Source organism: Entelurus aequoreus, linkage group LG01 (genome assembly GCF_033978785.1).
Source record: "Entelurus aequoreus isolate RoL-2023_Sb linkage group LG01, RoL_Eaeq_v1.1, whole genome shotgun sequence".
NCBI lineage: Eukaryota > Metazoa > Chordata > Actinopteri > Syngnathiformes > Syngnathidae > Entelurus > Entelurus aequoreus.
The window spans coordinates 90,210,899-90,234,955 of NC_084731.1; the positions used below are offsets into that span (position 1 = coordinate 90,210,899).

Sequence of the window (24,057 nt, forward strand, 5' to 3'; positions counted from 1 at the left end):
AACGCCAAAAATTTTCGTTTTTTTTCAATTTACAGTAATATACTGTAAGGAACACCGTAAAATGTATTGTCATTTTTATTAATTTGATGGGTAGTTTGCTGTAAAATCATAAGTCAAGCAAATATTTAAGTACTTCTTTTTATTCAAACAAATGTTTGGAAAGGATGATAATATACATGTTGCAATAATGGATACTATTAAAGTTGAAAAAGGCATGCAATTTCAAGCAGTACATATATTTTTTCTGTAAAAATAGAAAAAATCCATTACATTTAGTGAGAAAATATTAAGTACTTTATTGACACATATCATTTCCAGGTAAAATTATGTCGCAGGCTAAATCTGGCCCACAGGCCTTGAGTTTAACACCTGTGCTCTGAAGTAACTCCAGTATTTACTCTTGTCTTACTTTTCGTTTTTTCTAATATCTTTTTTGGTGGCTTCTTTTTCTTGAACAGTTTTGTTCAGCCTCCCAGTGTGTACAGGCAGAATTGGAAGAAATTTGTCAGCCATGACTGCAAATTGTTTGTCACCTCTGTGACACTGCTTTCGTGTACGCCAGGCAGCCGCGAGTGAGTGTATTTTGGCTGACTAACAATGTTTATCAAATAGGATTTGTATATATGAAAAATATAGACATTTAAAACAATATATAGCCTCTGTTTAAAGGGGAACAGCACTTTTTGGGAATTTGGCCTGTCTTTCACAATCCTTATGAAATATAAGAACACATTTTTTTTATTTTTGTATGCATTCAAATTTTAATATACATCAATTACGAGGTGGCTAACAATGCAGGTAATAGGAGTACTCTTTTGCACTCATAAAGCCCTTTAAAAAACAACCAAAAACCGCCACAATCCTCCTTTTACATCTCATGACCGGAATATTAATCAAGTATTGACAATATTGTTATTAAGGTAAAAGTTGTGTGTTGTATTAAAAAAAATTGTATTACATGTATAGTAGAAGGTTGTTGCTATAAACCGAGACTTTGATATTCAACTTAAACCCGGATATTACTTAAAGGTGCTTGTTTGCGCCCAACATTTTTTTTTCTTTTACTTGCGGTAGGATTGTGATTAAGTCTTCATCTAAATGGGAAGATATGAGCAATCCTAGTGAGAGCAGACATAATACAGTAAGTGATTGTTTTACTATGTTCATAGTTTGTATCTCTTGTTTAGCACTTAGCAATACAGCTGCATTATGCTTAGTGTTTCACTAAAGCTGGATCTGTTTAACACACAGCTACAACATATACTGTAAGGTTTAGGGCCATCGTTTGTCCTAAAGTAGTCATTGTTGTCTCTTATATAGTCTGCCGTAATTAGTAGTAGTAGTTGAAGGAGGTAGCGAATATTGGGATGCATTTGTGAAATTAATACTTCACTGGAAATAGCAAAAGTCGCACCAATTTATAAGACTGGAGACAAACGCCTGTTTACAAACTACGGACCTGTTTCCCTACTTCCACAATTTTCTAAAATTATTGAAAAACTGCTTAACAACAGATTTGACAAATTCATAAATAAAAACGAAACACTCACAGACAACCAATACGGATACAGAGCCAACATTTCAACGTCAATGGCATTAATCGAAATAACGGAAGAGATCACCAATGCAATAGATACTGATGGATCCAGATCTTTTACATATATCCATATTTAAGTGTTACTTCTTTCTATACTCCTATAGTCATATTTTCATCAGCTAATTTCTCGTCTGGTACAAAGTGCTTGCATTCGAGTGTCCTTGATGAGAGTCAGAGTGTTGAATATTCTCTCTGTTGAGACTGCCATAACATTCCTGAGATAAGGGCACAGCGCGTGTGCTAGACTGGGGGAACAGCAGGTGGGGAGGAGGAAGGAGGAGAGCATAGCACTTCCGTGGGTTTGAGGGGAGACCGATCTAGACTGGGTGAGGGAACGCTGGTGTACTGGGTTGGTCTCACGTTTGTCCTCTAAGCTTGGAGAATCAGCCACAAAATACCAACTACTGCCTGGTGTTCAATATAACCTTCAGCTTATTGCCATAAAAAGAATCTGGGAGAGACTAGCAATTTGAATTCCCCATTGGAGGAAAAGCTGGTCAACGCAACAATTGTAAAACATGTGCTGCTGTAGTGTTAATGGATTTAACAAAAGCATTTGACACAATCAATCATAATATCTTAATACACAAATTAGAACGGTATGGCATCAGAGGGCTGGTCTGGAACTAGGTAAGAAGCTAGTTAACCAACAGGAAGCAATACGTGATGATAGGAGAACAAATATCTACAGAGCTGAAAATATCTTGTGACGTACCTCAGGGATCAATGCTGGGACCAAAATTGTTGAATCTTTATACAAACGACATTTGTAAAGTTACAAAAGGAATTAAAGTTAGTATTATTTGCTGATGACACGACTGCGTTTTGTTCAGGAGAGAACACGCAGACGCTAATACAAATAATAACAGAAAAAATGAACAAATTAAAAAGATGATTGAACCAAAACAGACTATTTTTGAATCTCAATAAAACTAAAATAATATTATTCGGTAAAAGTAGAAGAGAAAGTCAAACACAAACACAAATACGGAGTAGATGTTGAAAGGGTAAAAGAAAACACATTTTTGGGTGTGATAATAGATGATAAAATGAACTGGAAACTTCATGTAAAAAAATATGCAACATAAAGTACCAAGAAACACGTCAATAATGAATAAAGCAACATATGTTCTGGACCAAAAATCACTTCATATTCTCAACTGCTCACTAGTGTTACCATATCTGAGTTACTGTGTAGAAATATTGGGAAATAACTATAAATGTGTGCTTCATTCACTAACGGTGTTACAAAAAAGATCAATTAGAATAATACATAATGTGTTGGATATAGAGAACATACAAACCCTTTATTTATTACATCACAAATAGAGAAATTCAACGACTTGGTGCATTTGCAAACAGCTAAAATGATGTACAAATCAAACTATAACCTGCTACCCAAGAATATACAACAATTCTTCTCAACAAAAGAGGAGAAATATAACCTCAGAGGAAAATCTAATTCGAAAAACATTTGTATGCATGTACAACACTCAAGACATTTAGTATATCTGTATGTGGAATTAAACTATGGAATGGATTAGGCAAGGAAATCAAACAAAGCACCAATATAATTTCAGTTTAAGAGACTGTTCAAACTACAAGTGTCCACAAAGTACAAAGATGATCAATTTTGATGGACATCTTAAACCTTTTTTTCGGACGGAAGGCAGAGTACACCCTGGACAATATTTTGAAAAAATTGGCACCTTGATTATGTTAGTGATCCAATGCAAACCTTTTTTGAGGCTTTCATCAAGATCCATCAAAAACTTACTTAATCACTTTTTTTGTACATATCTGTCTTGTTTCAAGAATATTGTAGCCGGTGACTCATTGATTTCAAAGGTGTCTCTTGATGTTTCTGGCAGCGTCTCTCCGTGCCGAGCTAAACCACCTCCATGCTACCGCCATTGAGCATCTAAAGCAGATCCACATGAAAGAAAACTCTTCAGCCAAACGAGAATTGGAGAAGGCCATGGAGCACAACCGCCAACAGGTAACTAGGAAGTTACTTTGGACTGCTTGTTGCTTCTGAGAACTTCAACATCTCCTTTCCTACTCTGCGTGTCGCGCAGGAACAAGAGCTGCTGATTCGTATCTCAGACCTGCAGGCGGAGATGTGTTCCCGTAGCAACCGAATCACAGATCTGGACCACGAGATCCACTCGTTAAATGAGACCATTGACACCTTGACCCGTGAACTGGAGCTGAAGGGCAAAGAGTTGCTTCGGGTGCGCAGTGAAGCTAATCATCAGATTAGGTAACACACGCGCACCAAACTCTTCTTCATGATCTGACCAGTATGAGGACCTACTAAAACTCAACGGTTTCATGTCTGTTTTGGTTCTGTGGGGCCCTGCTGCAGGGCTCATGAACAAGACTTGGCGAAGAGGCACGAGAGGGAAATGGGCGAGCTCAGCATGATCCATCACAGAGAGACTCAGATCATGTTGGCTGACTTCAACAAGGCCCAAGAGGTTCTCAAAGACAAGATCTGCGCTTTGCAAATACTGTAAGAAACCAGGATACAAAGAATCATTCAATTTATAGTATGCAGTGTTTCCCATAAACTGCCAAGATACCTGTGGCGGTGGGGGCGTGGTTATGGGCGTGGTCACCATGACATCATCGAGTAATTTGCATAATTTACTACAAAGATATGATTTTCTCTAAAAAGACTCAAAAAATGTATACTTACTAATTAATAATAACAGTTTGGTTTTAAACGTCCATCCATCCATCCATTTTACAATATAATTACAACACTTTATGTACATATTTATATACAGATTTGAACAATAAGTTATTCACTGAAATATATTTATTAATTGTGGTTCTTACAAAAAATATATCTTATAAAATATAAAAGCTAAAATGTCTCTTAAACCTCTGCCCCTTTAATTAGTGCATACTAAATAATTTAACTTTAGCCTACTACTACAACCATATTATTTACCAGCAACATAAAGTGAAACAGAGGCAGAGGTGTCCTGCCACAGTCAGTAACAAATAAACAGAAAACACTAGTGGTGGTAGATAGACACAGAGCTTCATCAAACATCTGATCCACTGAACAAAAAGCTCCAAAAATCTTGAACTTTAGACTGCCATCAGTTTTACTCCCTACACTTAACCATGTGTTTCCTACTGCCTGCAGACTTTTCACCCTTTGTTATATACACATGTTGTGTTTCTAATATAAATACATTTAATAAAGTCAAATACAAATAAGGCAACAAGAGAAGTATCCTACACTTCTCTTTTGTAAAGTAAATCTGAACAGCCGATATGGGCATCTACATCAACTATATGATTTGCTTGTGAAGCTGGACAGGACAAAAAAAAAAAAAACGGACGTAATTCTTTCGTGGCGGGCCGCCACAAATAAATGAATGTGTGGGAAACACTGGTACGTCCCCCTTCTTCCCGTCACTGACACTCGCTCCTTCCTGTATCGTCCCCCAGGCTGGAGGGTACCGAAGACAAATTGAGAAACAGAGAGAGCCGACCCGAAGATCTGCATCTTATTGCAGAGCTCCGTGAGATGGTCACAGAGAGGGAGGCTCTGGTCAAAAAGCTGGTGGTGAGTAAAGTGAAACATGTCTGAAATAAAGCACTACAGTGTCCTGCCCCTCTGCTTGCGTGATATGCGACAAGATTGTAGCGTAGTTACTCTGGTTTTGTGCAACAGGATGATAAGAAGTTCTACCAGCTGGAGTTAGTCAACAGAGAGACCGGCTTCAGTAAGGTCTTTAACTCCAGCGCCAATGTCGGCGTCATCAACCCTCTTATCAAGGTCGGTGGATTTGCGTGACATGGTCAGCCTGTGCCTGAATACATAACTTCCTCACAAACATACAGTGTGATCGTGTGTTCTGCAGGGTATCTGCATGTTTGCACATGATGCATGTGTTGCAGCACAGCCACATTGTGTCATTTATCGGGCAATGAACCATATTTGGTGACTTTAGGAGGAAACTCTGAATGCATCACTATTAGCCGCTTGATTTTTAGCCTTCAACAACAACAAAAACCACAACAAAAATAGTGTATTAATTCAAGTGTTCTAGATCAGTGATTCTCAACTGGTGCGTCTGAAGGGGATTCCTTATGCAGTGTTGTTTCCTCTGTCTGTTCTTTCATGCTATAGAAACTTGCTGTCATAGACAAAGTTTGTTTATTGCCATTAAAAGCGCCCTGATGTATTTATTTTTTTATTTGAATTAGGACAATGCATATTCATCAACATAGAGCAACAATCTAAATATGCCGGAGTTAGCGCAATAGCTAATTTTCATCCGTTGTCCTAAGGCAGGTTAATATAGTGAACATTCAACAGGTCATGATACAAAAGAATACATAAATCACAAAACATGACACATTACAAGCATACCATAAACACAGACCATGGACAAAAATAATAATAAAATAAAACAAACAAAAAAACATGTGAGTAATCTAATTGTGCGTGCATGTATCTTGTATATTGAAAATAAATCAGCTTGCTCTTTTCTGAACTGATTTTCATTCAAATGCATTACCCATCTTATGGCATATATATCAAATAGGGTTGCGATATCAAGTCGATACGAACATGCAAAAAATACATCGATACCGGCTTTTTCCGTATCGTCAGTACCGAAATTGTACAACACATTGATTGTCCTTAAACAGCCACGTCAATTCTCGGCACGTGAGCCGTTAGTCAGCGCTAAAGAAGCCTGCTATCTTAAAAAAAATGAGTCACTGTTTCCCATGTATTTACATCTTCATCAAAGCCAGTCACAAATGCAAATTTTGGCGGCTTGCCCTCGCTCATAAACAAATCACAACGGAAGTGTGGCTGTGTAGCATAACTGTAGGTGTGGCGTAACCACGAACCTTGTTTGCTAGAGACGAAGCCATGGCAGATTAGCAACTTGGTTGCTATATTTAGCGAGTAGAGGCACATACTAAAAATGAAAGAGAGGTGTATCTTATGGTTTATGGTTTAAGTTCATTTCTAACATGCATACAATTACAGCATGATACGTCACAGTTTCAAGTTTCTCTTTTGAACATGTTCAAAAAGGAGTAGCAAGAAACAGAGTTTATGTAATCTATACCCTTTTTCCATTTTATAGAGATTGCTAACACTTTTGTTCACTTCCTGTTCTCAATTTGTTCACAAATGATTCTATAAATAACAGAGTTCCAAGAAAATACATAAATAAATAATAAATAGTGAAGTAAGTTGTATTTCATATAGTGAGATGAATAAGATTATCAATAAATTCAAAATGTTTATCATGATTCTTCTTCTTTATACTTTGTAAACACTTTGAGTTTGAGCAGTTTCTTAAACTGGATCATATTGATTGGTTGATTGATATATTTTTATTTCAAATATGCTTAAAAACAAGAGCAAGCCTGATCCAATACAGTGCTATAGCCTTAACAGCCATTATAACAAAATGAAAACAATGGAGAATAAAAAACGAAAACAAATGAGCATTGGACTTTCTTTTTTTTATTTCTTTTTTTTACATATTTGAAAAGGAGTGAGAAGAAGTTTAATCCCACCCCTTTTCTTTAAATCATAAATTACTCTAAACTAGAACTACCTGTTCACTCTATGTACAAACTTAATTAAATTGTATATACATAAATTATAGATACACTACCGTTCAAAAGTTTGGGGTCACATTGAAATGTCCTTATTTTTGAAGGAAAAGCACTGTACTTTTCAATGAAGATAACTTTAAACTAGTCTTAACTTTAAAGAAATACACTCTATACATTGCTAATGTGGTAAATGACTATTCTAGCTGCAAATGTCTTGTTTTTGGTGCAATATCTACATAGGTGTATAGAGGCCCATTTCCAGCAACTATCACTCCAGTGTTCTAATGGTACAATGTGTTTGCTCATTGGCTCAGAAGGCTAATTGATGATTAGAAAACCCTTGTGCAATCATGTTCACACATCTGAAAACAGTTTAGCTTGTTACAGAAGCTACAAAACTGACCTTCCTTTGAGCAGATTGAGTTTCTGGAGCATCACATTTGTGGGGTCAATTAAACGCTCAAAATGGCCAGAAAAAGAGAACTTTCATCTGAAACTCGACAGTCTATTCTTGTTCTTAGAAATGAAGGCTATTCCACAAAATTGTTTGGGTGACCCCAAACTTTTGAACGGTAGTGTATATATATATATATGCACACTACACACATAAACAGCCACACCATTACCACTAGTGATCATGGAAATGGTATCATGCCACCACAGCAGCACCACTGCCTCAATGGGCAGCCCCATATTCTTCTGTAACACAAACAACCCAATATCAAAGCCCTTCATCTCTCTTAGACTTAGAGAGATGACATCACATTGTTTGATTTCTTCACAGATCCATTTCATTATTTAATTCCACAAACTCATATACTAATACTCTTGCACGATGCATTTATTGAATAAAAAAAAACAAGCGTTCACGAAAGTATTTGCCGCGCAAGTAAGAGGGGAAATCTGCCACCACAACCCAGGTAGTGTGCATTACCACAGTGTGCGGAAAACCTCAACCCATACTTGATCAATTATATACCTGCTAATCGCTAGCAGGTATATGGGCTTTTCAATGTAAATGAGCATCATGCTAGCAGATTTGTTGAAATGCTTTTCGTTCACGTTCAATGTCACAGAGAAATTATTGAGTATCTTACACTTTATCCAGTCCAATCCAATCCACTTTATTTATATAGCACATTTTAAACAACAAAAATGTTTCCAAAGTGCTGCACAACAATATTAAAAACAATATTAAAAACAATATTCAAATATTATCCTTAGCTCCACCAATAAATAAATATAAAACCAATATAAAAATATATATAATTAAAAACAATTTTAAAGGGTAAAACCAATTAAAACAGTAAATAGAAATCAAAATGTATAAAAAAAACAGAGGACAACAGAGGACCACACAACTCACGTAGTGTTAAAGTTTATTTCTGTATGTTTAGTTTTACAGTGCTTCCAAGGCTCTGAAATGGTGTTCAACTGGAGTCTTTATTGAGAAGCTATGTCTGTCTGCTTTGCTAGCATTTAGAGACCAAACATTAGCGGCAGCACAACAGAACATTTTTACACACACTTTTCATTAAAACATTTTTTAGTTTGTGGATAAAAACGAATCGTTCCTAAAATGTTGGTAAACTTGATTTGTGCTGGCACACTCTTTTTTTTTGTAATGCATCACATTTAAACTGCACTGTCTTTTCATTAAATATGATATGTTCCACATTTTGGGTCGCTGCTTGTCATTAAGAGGTGCCAGTGGGTCCTGCACCCAAACCAGTTGAGAACCACTCTTCCAGATTACACTATAATAATATTTGTTCAAACATTGACAAAAATGCTGCTGTTTAATATACTCTATTAATTGTTTTACAATTTGGAATTTGTAACTACTTAAATGAAGGCAGGCCCTATTAATGACTTTTTTGTGTTTATTCATATTTTTTGTGTTCATTTTCATCCTAAAAACATTACACACGCCTAGGGATGGGTACTTTTCACATTTGAACCAATACGGTACCAATTCCCGGTACCTGAAAACCGATGCCGGTACTTAACTACCAATTTTGGGTACTTTTGTGTGTGTTAATAAATGTAAATGTTTAATAATAAATGTTTTAATGTAGCATTTATAATGAGCTGATTAGGATAACTGTGCTGTCTAGTTGTTATATCTTGTTTTCTTATTACATTTCTGAGACTCATTTGCATGTATTATATAGTAGATTTTGCATTTATATGCAATTCCAAGAGCAGGGGTGTCAAACATACGGCCCGTGGGCTGGATCAGGCCCGCGAACAGGTTTTATCCGGCCCGCGGGATGAGTTTGCTAAATGTAAAAATGAGCCGAAATTTTTGAATGAAAGAAACTGTGTCCACTAGATGTCACAATAGCAATTCTTTGTATCTTTGTAGATGATGCTACATATGTAAAAAAAATAAAAATTAAAAAAAATACATGATGTTAGTGCACCAGTCGAGGAAAATGAGCAAACTTCATAGATAACATACTCTAATTTGATTTTGACATTATTTTTTATCTTGATAGATTGAAAATTAACACCAATGAGTTGACTGATGAACATTATCACATAATTTATTCAGAAAGTATAAATAACGACAAATAAAGATAGAATAGTATTAACCGCAACATGTATGTGTAAAAAAAATAAAAAATTATGATTTGTACAATTAATTTCAGAATGTGCTTGTTCTATTTTTAAACAAAAAAAAAACAATCTGAAGTCGTCTTTATTTTTAAGTTATCGTGCCGTGATTTTACCAGTCCGGCCCACTTGGGAGTAGATTTTTCTCCATGTGGCCCCCGATCTAAAATGAGTTTGACACCCCTCCCTGTCCAAGAGGCTAAATGGCAGCAGTGTATATATAGGCTACTGTGTGTTGCCACGCTGGGAAGTTGCCTTTGTCATGAAGCTGAATGTGCCAGTTTAGTCCTATATTGCCCCCTACAAAGTGTTAATTCTGTAAGTATTGAACTTATTACACACCATCTGTTTTTTTATACAACGTGCATTTTAGTTGTAGTTTTTTTGAAATCGCGAACGCTAATCAGTAGCATGTTTACGGCAAACCCAATGTAAATTAGTATTGAGCTAGCGCATTTTGAAAAAGTGGAGCCTGACCTAATGTTTGAGTGTTACCTATCAGGCATACTTGCTTGGTTGGCATTGAACATTACCTAGAGGCAGTGTTGCTTAGGTGATTGTTTCCTCACCGGGCGTGTTGTCACGAGCAACAAAGGTATAGAAATATTACAAACCCCGTTTCCATATGAGTTGGGAAATTGTGTTAGATGTAAATATAAACGGAATACAATGATTTGCAAACAATTTTCAACCCATATTCAGTTGAATATGCTACAAAGACAACATATTTGATGTTCAAACTGATAAACTTTTTTTTTTGTGCAAATAATCATTAACTTTATAATTTGATGCCAGCAACACGTGACAAAGAAGTTGGGAAAGGTGGCAATAAATACTGATAATGTTGAGGAATGCTCATCAAACACTTATTTGGAACATCCCACAGGTGAACAGGCAAATTGGGAACAGGTGGGTGCCATGATTGGGTATAAAAGTAGATTCCATGAAATGCTCAGTCATTCACAAACAAGGATGGGGCGAGGGTCACCACTTTGTCAACAAATGCGTGAGCAAATTGTTGAACAGTTTAAGAAAAACCTTTCTCAACCAGCTATTGCAAGGAATTTAGGGATTTCACCATCTACGGTCCGTAATATCATCAAAGGGTTCAGAGAATCTGGAGAAATCACTGCACGTAAGCAGCTAAGCCCGTGACCTTCGATCCCTCAGGCTGTACTGCATCAACAAGCGACATCAGTGTGTAAAGGATATCACCACATGGGCTCAGGAACACTTCAGAAACCCACTGTCAGTAACTACAGTTGATCGCTACATCTGTAAGTGCAAGTTAAAACTCTCCTATGCAAGGCGAAAACCGTTTATCAACAACACCCAGAAACGCCGTCGGCTTCGCTGGGCCTGAGCTCATCTAAGATGGACTGATACAAAGTGGAAAAGTGTTCTGTGGTCTGACGAGTCCACATTTCAAATTGTTTTTGGAAACTGTGGACGTCGTGTCCTCCGGACCAAAGAGGAAAAGAACCATCCGGATTGTTCTAGGCGCAAAGTTGAAAAGCCAGCATCTGTGATGGTATGGGGGTGTATTAGTGCCCAAGACATGGGTAACTTACACATCTGTGAAGGCACCATTAATGCTGAAAGGTACATACAGGTTTTGGAGCAACATATGTTGCCATCCAAGCAACGTTACCATGGACGCCCCTGCTTATTTCAGCAAGACAATGCCAAGCCACGTGTTACATCAACGTGGCTTCATAGTAAAAGAGTGCGGGTACTAGACTGGCCTGCCTGCAGTCCAGACCTGTCTCCCATTGAAAATGTGTGGCGCATTATGAAGCCTAAAATACCACAACGGAGACCCCCGGACTGTTGAACAACTTAAGCTGTACATCAAGCAAGAATGGGAAAGAATTCCACCTGAGAAGCTTCAAAAATGTGTCTCCTCAGTTCCCAAACGTTTACTGAGTGTTGTTAAAAGGAAAGGCCATGTAACACAGTGGTGAACATGCCCTTTCCCAACTACTTTGGCACGTGTTGCAGCCATGAAATTCAAAGTTGATTATTTTTTGCAAAAAAAAAATAAAGTTTATGAGTTTGAACATCAAATATGTTGTCTTTGTAGTGCATTCAATTGAATATGGGTTGAAAAGGATTTGCAAATCATTGTATTCCGTTTATATTTACATCCAACACAATTTCCCAACTCATATGGAAACGGGGTTTGTACATAATATTAAAATACTGTTTGATTTCACATATATTGATACCTGGTGGTACCAAACGAAATCTGTACCCATCCCTACGCACGCCGTGTGGTCATCCGTTATGTTTAGAAAGCTGCTCATCATCCACAGATGTCATTCAGTCACAAGAAAACAGCTTATTTCCATCTGTTTTAAGTGGTTAAAACATCTGTATTCCTGTGTGTATGCTAAAGAAGTGACCTCCAGCATGCTCATGTGGGCAGTAACCACGACCAAAGACGACAAAATTGCTGCTTTGCTTATCATGCGGTTATCCCCCACCCCCGACCCGCTTCTCTATGTTTGTGTGTAGTCAAAACCAGGCGGCCAGTCAGATCAACGCTTGGCCCGCTTTCCTAGCCAGTCCGCTCTCCGATTCGTCAGCCCTCCCGCCGCGAGTCGTGCAAGCGAGGAAGAGGAGGGACAGGAGGTGGAGGAGGTAGGACCAGGAGGCCGATCAGCGCCTCCTCACTCCCCCCTCCAACGTACCCTCCCCCGACTTAAGAACGCTCAGCCGCTCCTCCGCCCTCTCCCTCACCTGCCGCAGCATCCGCCACCTCTTCCTCCTCTTCCTCCTCATCCCCCGCCAAATCATGCTCTCGCTCATACTCCTCATCCGCAGGAGCCGCCGCATCAGGCAAGTTTTAGGAGGTGAGCAACAATGTGACTTGCTGCTTTGATGATGTGGCAGCCATGTTTGCTGCCCCCACTTCCTCCCGTTTTAGATCTCCTCACTGACCACCCTCACCCATTTTAACCTCCCTTACCCGCTTTCACCCTGATCGTTAAAGAAAAAGGACAGTTTGAGGAAGAAAGGCACTCTTCTTGCAGGAAGTACAATGAATGCTGCAAATAAACAACCTGCCCCAATGAATTCTTTTAGTTCAGGTTTGATGATGCTGTTCCATTGTTCCTGAAGAAAAAACACATTTTGTAGTCATAATGCTCCAACATTATATTTTCCTTTCCCCGCCAGATAACTGTTACAGCCTTTGAGAGCTGCTTCAATTCCCAGTCTGCTTTTCGTTGCTTATAAAAGGAGGCCACATTTACAAATCCGTTTTAGTGGGACAGTTCAAAAAGTGCAGGCTGCAAATGTGAGACTTAACATAACGCTGTTGTGCTTTTGTTCTCTGTGTGTGGGCTAATGGATGACCCGTTATGGAGGCTTTGGAGGAGAAAAATACCATATTTATGACTTACCGTATTTTTCGGGCTATAAGTCGCAGTTTTTTTCATAGTTTGGTGCGACTTATACTCAGGAGCGACTTATGTGTGAAATGATTAACACATTACCGTAAAATATCAAATAATATTATTTAGCTCATTCACGTAAGAGACTGGACGTATAAGATTTCATGGGATTTAGCGATTAGGAGTGACAGATTGTTTGGTAAACGTATAGCATGTTCTATATGTTATAGTTATTTGAATGACTCTTACCATAATATGTTACGTTAACATACCAGGCACGTTCTCAGTTGGTTATTTATGGCTCATATAACGTACACTTATTCAGCCTATTTTTTATTTATTTTAAATTCCCTATCAAATGTCTATTCTTGGTGTTGGGTTTTATCAAATAAATTTCCCCAAAAAATGCGACTTATACTCCAGTACGACTTATGTATGTTTTTTTCCTTCTTTATTATGCATTTTCGGCCGGTGCGACTTATACTCTGGAGCGATTTATACTCCGAAAAACACGGTACTCGGCCACAAATGTCTAGACTAAAAAATACATTTCATGTATATGCAATCTGCTAGACTGACTCAACTGCCTTGGTTTTGTACCAGGACGTTAATATTGTGTGGACTTGTGAGACCTTTTCTTTTTAATGTGCTTTTGTGGTGTACGTGTGTTTGTATGGCATGTAGGGATGGGTACCATTCGCTCTAGAACAGGCCTGGGCAATTATTTTGACTCAGGGGCCAATTTTATAGAAAAAAATGTGTCTGGGGGCCGGTATATCTACAAAACCTCACAATAATGTCTGATTGAATGCTAAAAACATTATGACAGACCACCTTAAAAAACGGAATGGAATTGTAATTTTTTTTACTGAATAAATTTGTGAATATAAACATGAAATACATACATGAAAATAAAGAATGTGGGATTTACAATATTAACTATGACCGATAAAACACTGAATATTGACAACATATGAACGTCACACCCCCTCTCCATCGACATATTTTACAATCAAGCAAAACACAACAAAAATGCAACAAACTCAGCAAAACAAACAAAAAACACCTACAATCTGATATATCTGAGATATCACTAAGCTTTAAAACTTTGTTGTGAAAATTTTATAAAGGCGGAATAGAGGACCTCCATTTGACTCTGTTACAAGCTAACTTTTGTTTACTTTTATTTATGAGTTAAAATGCATTAAAAAAAATAAAAAACTGTCGTCTTGCACCTCATAATGATTGTGAATAGAGATGTCCGATGATATCGGGCTGCCGATATTATCGGCCGATAAATGCTTTAAAATGTATTATCGGAAATTATCAGTATGGGTTTCAAAAAGTAAAATGTATGACTTTTTAAAACGCCGCTGTACGTAGTGGTACACGGACGTAGGGAGAAGTACAGAGCGCCAATAAACCTTAAAGGCACTGCCTTTGCGTGCCGGTCCAATCACATAATATCTACGGCTGTTCACACACACAAGTGAATGCACACTTGGTCAACAGCCATACAGGTCACACAGAGGGTGGCCGTATAAACAACTTTAACACTGTTACAAATATGCGCCACACTGAATCCACACCAAACAAGAATGACAAACACATTTCGGGAGAACATCCGCACCGTAACACAACATAAACACAACAGAACAAATACCCAGAACCCCTTGCAGCGCTAACTCTTCCGGGACGCTACAATATACACCCCCCGCTACCCCTCCCCACCTCAACCCCACCTCCCCAACCCCGCCCACCTCAACCTCCTCATGTCCCAAATTCCAAGCTGCTGTTTTAAAGCATGTTAAAAAAAAATAATGCACTTTGTGACTTGAATAATAAATATGGCAGTGCCATGTTGGCAGTTTTTTCCATAACTTGAGTTGATTTATTTTGGAAAACCTTGTTACATTGTTTCATGCATCCAGCGGGGCATCACAACACAATTAGGCATAATAATGTGTTAATTCCACGACTGTATATATCGTTATCGGTTGATATCGGAATCGGTAATTAAGAGTTGGACAATATCGGATATCGGCAAAAAAGCCATTATCGGACATCTGTAATTGTGAACCATAGACAAAATTTTTAAAAAAAGGTGGAGTTCCCCTACAACAAAATTACATTTTCAGCACAGACCCGTTCAAGAACAGACATACATTGTAGGTAGACAGGGTAGACAGAACAGGTACACTGATGGGCCGCCACTAGGGTGGTGCCCCGTAAATGTGGGAAAAGGTGAATGTGGGGGAGAAGGATGAGTAATGAAATGTCGATCCAAGACTAGCCACGATAAGATCCTGAGATCGGTAGGTTGTGAGTTCATACCAAAGACTATAAAAATGGGACCCATTACCTCCCTGCTTGGCACTCAGCATCAAGGGGTGGAATTGGGGGTTAAATCACCAAAAATTATTCCCGGGCGCGGCCACTGCTGCTGCTCACTGCTCCCCTCACCTCCCACGGGGTGATCAAGAGTGATGGGTCAAATGCAAAGAATAATTTTGCCACACCTAGTGTGTGTGTGACAGTCATTGGTACTTTAACTTTTTAACTTAATACAGTATACAAGTTACGACACAGAAACCACGAGACTTGCAACAGTAATACAAGACACAACACAAAAGAAAGCGGAGCAGTGGCCTCCGCCTTGAGCCAAGGGAGGAAAAGTATTTGCAATCAAGTTTAAATTGCCAGGTTTGTCTTTTGTGTTGATACTGTGAACCCTTTTAACACGTAGACCTTTACTTTTTAAGCAGTGTATATCAGGTGTGCTTGCTTTGTTGGCATGGAAAATCGCACCATTACCTGAAAGCAGTCCGGCTGAGTCGAATATACTGTAAATACCACCAAGTGCTTGAGCCGGTGACGTGACCTCATGTACAACAAAGGTATTGAAATATAGTACCGTTTAATTATTATATGTGAATCGGTTCTTGGTAGTATGGACAAAATACCTATAAAAGTACCAAATTTGGCACCCATCCCTAGTGGCATGTTGTCGTCATACCACATGTCCGCATGCAAAACGGATGCAAATGTGAGATCATGTAGCAGCTTGGAGCATGTTTAGCATGTGCCGTAATGCCTCTAATACGGGCACACTCTAAAGATTGCATTTTCATTTGAAGTTAATGTGTGCATGTGTATGTTTGGGAATATTTACTGTATCAGAGCCATACAGCCTCGCCCCTCCGACACATTTTAACTAATGTTTCTATTCCCTCCCCTAGCCTTCATGAGGCAAACGCGGCACCATCAGACCCCAAGGCAATGGAGGCGAGAAAAAGCAAAGATTGCGCTGCAAAAAAACGAGAGCTGCATGCTCACTACTTCTCTTTCTGACGGGCTTAAATGCAACTCTGTAAAAAGAGGACGTAATGGGACAGACAACTACATTTGGACAATTTGACTACAGATTTTTGTGAGGGCAGCGGGAGTGAAACGTAACGGGATTGCGGGCTTTGGGCTTCCATTCACAATTGGCATCACCACAGAAATGCATGGTTGCATGACACAGGAGAATATTTCTCCTCATTCTATTAGGACAAGTACGTTAATACAAATTACTTTTGGTGACTGTAGTTTAGTTTGCTTTCACCAAGTTTAGCTAGCTGTCCCATTGCGTTGAACCTCCGCGCTCACTGTGAGGCACCTCAGCAGTCTCAGTAGGGGGCGCCGTCGAGGCAAACTAACATTTTTTATCATTCTTATAGTTATGATATAGCAATCAACGGCTTTTCTGTGGTTTGTCATCAGACAAGAGCATTTCTATTGGTTCATACTGAGGATTAATTTTTCGCAATCATTGTGAGATTTTGCCTTTAATTTCTTGAGCATGATAATAATAACAATAAAACACCATTATAGAAAAAAACCCATAATATTTTTATTCAAACTCTTTTGTGAAGAATTTTACAATATATAAATACAACTAAATTTTTTTGTCATTTCCTGTTTCTATTGGATGGCACTGTGACTAATTCATGAAGTGACCTGGGTGTCATTTTCATTATTCATACCAATTATCATAAACATAATATATTTCTCTAGGAAGCAGAGTTATTAACATGTAGTTTTTTTTCCAGTGAATTATCAGGCTGACCATTAGTGGTGGGTGGATGATGCCTCTCAGTGCATTATCAACCTTTTCAGGGTAAGACAATTAACCCTGTACGACCCAAATATAGGAAAACCTAAAAAAAAAAAATTTGACCTTTTAGATGTTGTTGTAGGAGGCATTTGAACACAACACAAGGGTAGAATGTATACTATGCATGTATAGAGAAAATACTTCAGGCAGTGATGTAGTGGAGGGAATACAACCTGTTTGAGCCCACTGCAACAAGCCAGCATTTTGACCCAGTGTTGTATAATTGCAACAATTATATAACAAGCTCTAAATGAAAGTTGATGCATCTGTTCCACAATAACTACATATGTACATGCTCTAGACATTGTAATAACAACCAAAAAAATATATAAAAGACATTTTACTTACTTGAATCTGATGAATCCAGTCCAATGAAACAAATAGATGTTGTTCGAAGGAAACCTTGAGAAATTGTGTGAGTTCATGGCCAGAAGGCGTGACTTATAAACAAATTTACGATCCAATAGCCTTGTGAGACTGAACAATAGGACCCAATGACTATGTAAATGTGGTAAAAAAATAAATACAAATATAACGGATTGTTTTTTAGGATGGTTAAAGGTAACGTTGTAATTTTACAACAAGGGGTTTTACAGGGTTAAGAACTGATTTTAATTTGCAATACTGATGTTGAAGTGTGATGATGATCTCTCGTCTGTCATTTATTAACAAAAATGAGCGCTACAGATTGCTCTCAACAGTTCACAATTTTTTTTAATGTGCGGGGGTAAATGTGTTGAGCCATAAATGAATGTTTAAAATGGACAAACACTTTTCAAGAGTAAAACATACACAGAGAATGTCTGCCACTTTTGGAGGAACAGAGAAGATAGCGGACAATAAAAAAAGACGGTGCTGATTCTTTATGTAATTATAAACAATTATTAGTACAACTAAAAAAAAGTACGGTGGGCTCTAAGTATGTGCTTTCACTGCCATCTAGTTTCTACTTCAAAGTGTGGTTTAAAATGAGTAAAACATCAATACAGTATTTGTTTTCCAATTTTTGTTGAAATCCTGTGCTTTTTGAGGTCAGGATAACAATGAATACTGCCATCCATCCATTTCCTACCGCTTGTCCCTTTCGGGGTTGCGGGGGTTGCTGGAGCCTACTTAACACATACATATACATACATACACAAACATATATATATATATATATATATATATATATATATATATATATATATATATATATATATATATATATATATATATATATATATATATATATATATATATATATATATATATATGGAATAAGTTGATTCAATGTTATTGAAAAAAATTAGCCTCAAAACATTGCAACTTTTGCGATACATTTTCTGAAAAAGCTGCTACGAATTCAGGCACTTTTTCATAAAAAGCCCACAAAATCATGGAGGGACTGCGTTTCTATTACATATAATTGTTTGAGCAAAATAAAGTCAATAGTGCTAAATAAGTAAACAAAAGACTACTCTCATTCAAATCCTTTGGCTTTTTTGGCCCCAAAGCTCTCCTGAGTCCAAAGATTTTTTTCCCTGATTCCAGACTGATCTTACCATCGATATTTGCATCGATCCGCCCACCCCTAATGTGACTGCTTTCTGACTTTTAGAAAATATTTTCATTTTCGGACAAGGAGCATTGAACTTTTTTGTGTCTCTGCCTGTAATGCAAACAATAGAGCATGCCAAAACCGAAACACTCATTATGCTGCTGTCTCTGACTTATCATTTGTTTTTTCTATCATCCCCTTTTAAGGGGAAAAAAAAAGACTTTGCATTGTTTGTCAGTTTTTTTGTTTGTTTGTTTGTTGCTCATAACGTTCAGTAGAGTGTACAGCAGGGGTCCCCAAACTACGGCACGCAGGCAGTACCAAGTTAATTTTTTTTTTTTTTAATTTTGAATTTTTTTATGATTATTTTTTAAATCTGTCTTTTCTAATCCATTTTCTACTACTTGTTACTCAGTGTCTCCTAGCCGCTCAGGCAAATCATATTGTCTAAAAATTAATTTTCTCATCGATAACGTGACATCATCGCGCTCGGAATATATATATATATATATATATATATATATATATATATATATATATATATATATATATATATATATATATATATATATATATATATATATATATATATATATATATATATATGTATGTATATATATATATATATATGTATATATATACTGTATATATATATATATATATATATATATATATATATATATATATATATATATATATATATATATATACACAGCCCGGGCCCCGGCCAAATTTTTTTAACCCAATGCGGCCCCCGAGTCAAAAAGTTTGGGGTCCCCTGGTGCACAGTCTCCAAATGCATGGTCATCATCAGCCTGAACCCCCCCAAAAAAGACAGAAATTAGCCTTGTTATGCAACCAAACAAAAATAATCGATTTGAAAAAATGGGGGGAAAAAGATTTGCGAACAAAAATAATAAGTTTCAAATAATAATAAAAAAAGTAATTAAAAAAATAATAATAATTCACCAAGATACTAGTTTTGTTTACAAATTCAACTATAAGTTTTGTTTGCAAATCTTTTTTTGGTTGCATGAACTTCAGTCTTGTGGGCGGAGCTTTGTGAGAAGCCTTTTTATTGGCATTCCCACAAAGGCCAGTCATCCTTAGCGACACATAGTGGTGAACTTTCAGATTGCATCAATGTTTATCCAACAAAAACGTTTTATGTTTACACCTCCTTTTGCCAGCACCAGCAACTATAACCTCATTTTCCGTCTTCTTCCACACTACCAGAAAAAAAAAAAGTACATTATTGTACAACTTGCTTCTTAAGGATGGTACTACAGTATGTGAGGCGTACTGCTTTTGTACTTCTGACACTTGACTTTTCAACCTTAAAAGTTTTTTCTTTAAGGTACACACGTGTACCTTTTAGAATTCAACAATAGGCCCTTTTTGTGGAGCATTCTTGTAGATTGCGGGGCTGAAACGGACATCTACTGTACCCCTCTTTCTGCACGTCTTCCAGCTGGTGCGTTATGTTCTTTTTTCACCAGGGTAGCAGTTCCGACAGAAACAGCAGGATATGAATCTGAGAATGTATCTTTTCAAATCCCACTTATCGATTTTTGAGGATCATTTTTTTTCCCCAGGCATTGACCGTCCTGAGCGTGTTGCTGAGTCATCATGCCTGTACGCTGTTTTCTTTTTGTACATAGACAGGAGACTAATACATAGTGAAGATGTTGTTTCATACTGTACACCCCGACTTTGAACCGCTGTTGGTTCATTCCACTTTGCACACTGTGATGATCACTGAGCTGTGATGACATTTTTAATTGCACTTTATTTTTACTTCTAATTTCCACAAGGTCGGTCTCTTCTGATTATTGCTGACTTTGTCCGTGCCAAGAAGCACATCCTAAGTAGGGTTGCCAACAGTCCATTCCAAATTTAGCTCGTATTTAGCTGAAAAGGGACTCACTTTGTCCCGAATTACTGTGAGAACCAAAACTAGTCTGTAAAATCTTGCCACACAGACTAAGCCTGTCGTTAAAACTCACTGCCGAAATATATATTTCAAAAAAGAAGCAATGGAATTAGTTCGAAGCTGGTTTTCGTCCGACAAGGACGTGACAAGTGGCTATGGTGTCCACACAGGGTACATGCTAACTTTCCTGTTATCCATCCATCCATTTTCTACCGCTTGTCCCTTTTGAGTCGCGGGGGTGCTGCAGCCTATCCCAGCTGCATGCTGTACACCCTGAACAAGTCGCCACCTCATCACAGGTCATGATCATAATTAAAGATAAAATTATTTTTTTCCACCAAGAACCACCTTAGAAAATGCGCGGCTCTCCAAGTACCACCATAATGACCAACATAAGACAGACCACCTCGAAAAAAAACGGAATGGAATTTTACAGTTTTTCACTGAATGGGACACCCAAAATGTACATGGAAAATAAAGAAAGTGGGATTTACAGTATTAACTATGAACAATAGAACACTGAATATTAACAACATATGAACATATTTTACTTCTCAGACCAGTGTATCTTTTACAATCAAGCAAAACACAACAAAAATGTAAAAAGTAAATTTCAAAAAACGCAAAATATGAATGCAACGTGTAATAAAAACCTACAACATGATATATTATCACGTAAAAATCTGTGACGTAGATTACCGTAATAACTCCTATAACACCCAAAGGTGCAGATTTCGACCATTGAAATACTTTCTATAGTTCAAGACTTGCGGTCATTTAAAAACATCACTGCACATCCTAGTGGCAGCTACAGTTTTGATGTTAACCCTGTAAGACCCAAATATAGAAAAACCTATAAAAAAAAATTTGACCTTTTAGATGTTGTTGTAGGAGGCATTTGAACACAACACAAGGGTAGAATGTATACTATCCATGTATAGAGAAAATACTTCAGGCAGTGATGTAGTGGAGGGAATACAACCTGTTTGAGCCCACTGCAACAAGCCAGCATTTTGACTACCACATTCACCCAGTGTTGTATAATTGCAACAATTATATAACAAGCTCTAAAGGAAAGTTGATGCATCTGTTCCACAATAACTACATATGTACATGCTCTAGACCAGGGGTCACCAACGCGGTGCCCGCGGGCACCAGGTAGCCCATAAGGACCAGATGAGTAGCCCGCTGGCCTGTTCTAAAAATAGCTCAAATAGCAGCACTTACCAGTGAGCTGCCTCTATTTTTTAAATTGTATTTATTTACTAGCAAGCTGGTCTCGCTTTGCCCGACATTTTTAATTCTAAGAGAGACAAAACTCAAATAGAATTTGAAAATCCAAGAAAATATTTGAAAGACTTGGTCTTCACTTGTTTAAATAAATTCATTAATTTTTTTACTTTGCTTCTTATAACTTTCAGAAAGACAATTTAAAAAAAAAAATACAACCTTAAAAATGATTTTAGGATTTTTAAACACATATACCTTTTTACCTTTTAAATTCCTTCCTCTTCTTTCCTGACAATTTAAATCAATGTTCAAGTAAATTAATTTTTTTTATTGTAAAGAATAATAAATACATTTTAATTTGATTCTTCATTTTAGCTTCTGTTTTTTCGACGAAGAATATTTGTGAAATATTTCTTCAAACTTATTATGATTAAAATTCAAAAATATTATTCTGGCAAATCTAGAAAATCTGTAGAATCAAATTTAAATCTTATTTCAAAGTCTTTTGAATTTTTTTTTTGAATTATTGTTCTGGAAAATCTAGAAGAAATAATGATTTGTCTTTGTTAGAAATATAGCTTGGTCCAATTTGTTATATATTATAACAAAGTGCTGATTGGATTTTAACCTATTTAAAACATGTCATCAAAATTCTAAAATGAATCTTAATCAGGAAAAATTACTAATGATGTTCCATAAATTATTTTTTAAATTTTTTCAAAAAGATTCGAATTAGCTAGTTTTTCTCTTCTTTTTTTCGGTTGAATTTTGAATTTTAAAGAGTCGAAATTGAAGATAAACTATGTTTCAAAATTTAATTGTCATTTTTTTCGTGTTTTCTCCTCTTTTAAACCGTTCAATTAAGTGTAAATATCATTAATTATTAATAATAACATAGAGTTAAAGGTAAATTGAGCAAATTGGCTATTTCTGGCAATTTATTTAAGTGTGTATCAAACTGGTAGCCCTTCGCATTAATCACTACCCAAGAAGTAGCTCTTGGTTTCAAAAAGGTTGGTGACCCCTGCTCTAGACATTGTAATAACAACCAAAAAAATATATAAAAGACATTTTACTTACTTGAATCTGATGAATCCAGTTCAATGAAACAAATAGATGTTGTTTTTAAAGAAACCTCGAGAGGTTGTGTGAGTTCATGGCCAGAAGGCGTGACTTATAAACACATTTACGATCCAATAGCTTTGTGAGACTGAACAATAGGACCCAATGACTATGTAAATGTGGTAAAAAAATATATATCGGATTGTTTTTTAGGATGGTTAAAGGTAACGTTGTAATTTTACAACAAGGGGTGTTACAGGGTTAAAGGTCTAAAAAAAATTATGTAGAACGTCTGGTGGGCCGGATTGAAAATCTTAACGGGCCGCATGTGGCCCCCGGGCCTTAATTTGCCCAGGTCTGATATAAAGTCAATTTAACACAAAAATTCTGGTCTAAAAAATGATATAGAACGTCCGGTGGGCCGGATTGAAAATCTTAACGGGCCACATGTGGCCCCCGGGCCTTAATTTGCCCAGGTCTGACCTAGACCGTATTCTCAAACTGCGTACGTGTACTACTAGTGGTACGTGGGCTTCATCTAGTGGTACTCCAAAGAATCACTTAATTAAGTACAGTGTTTTAGTTTCCTATGTTCAAGCTGTGTGTAATGTTACAGTCGGCAAAAATGTTAAATAAAATCTCTGACTTGTTTTTAATGACTACTTAGGCCTACCGCGCTACTGTATTTTAATGGTAGTACTTGGAGAACCAAGTTTTTTCAAAGGTGGTACTTTGAGAACCACTGATCTAGACCACAAGAAAGTGTTTATATTTATATTTACTTTATTCAGTTAACGCCGTTATTTTGCAAGTTATTTATTTTCTATTCCTCCGAAACATCATTAAATTCAGGTTGTAGTCAAACCCCTTAAAAAAATGTTTCTCACACAAAACAAAGGCAAAACAAATTTT

The 24,057-nt window shown here is 37.0% G+C and overlaps 1 protein-coding gene across 8 annotated transcripts in view; it reads left to right on the top strand.

The window, feature by feature from the left end:
- The window catches only part of LOC133658928 (protein FAM184A-like), a 141,216-nt gene that overhangs the window by 66,090 nt on the left and 51,069 nt on the right, over positions 1–24,057 (top strand). For 7 of the 8 annotated variants that reach the window (XM_062061474.1, XM_062061482.1, XM_062061463.1 and 4 more), the window contains exons 18-22: positions 3,469–3,596; positions 3,676–3,860; positions 3,966–4,112; positions 5,066–5,183; positions 5,292–5,396. In XM_062061474.1, the coding sequence (XP_061917458.1) occupies positions 3,469–3,596; positions 3,676–3,860; positions 3,966–4,112; positions 5,066–5,183; positions 5,292–5,396 (683 nt within the window). Of the gene's footprint in view, positions 1–3,468; positions 3,597–3,675; positions 3,861–3,965; positions 4,113–5,065; positions 5,184–5,291; positions 5,397–16,460; positions 18,519–24,057 lie in introns of those variants that run through there. The other variant, XM_062061515.1, reaches the window with a different exon arrangement.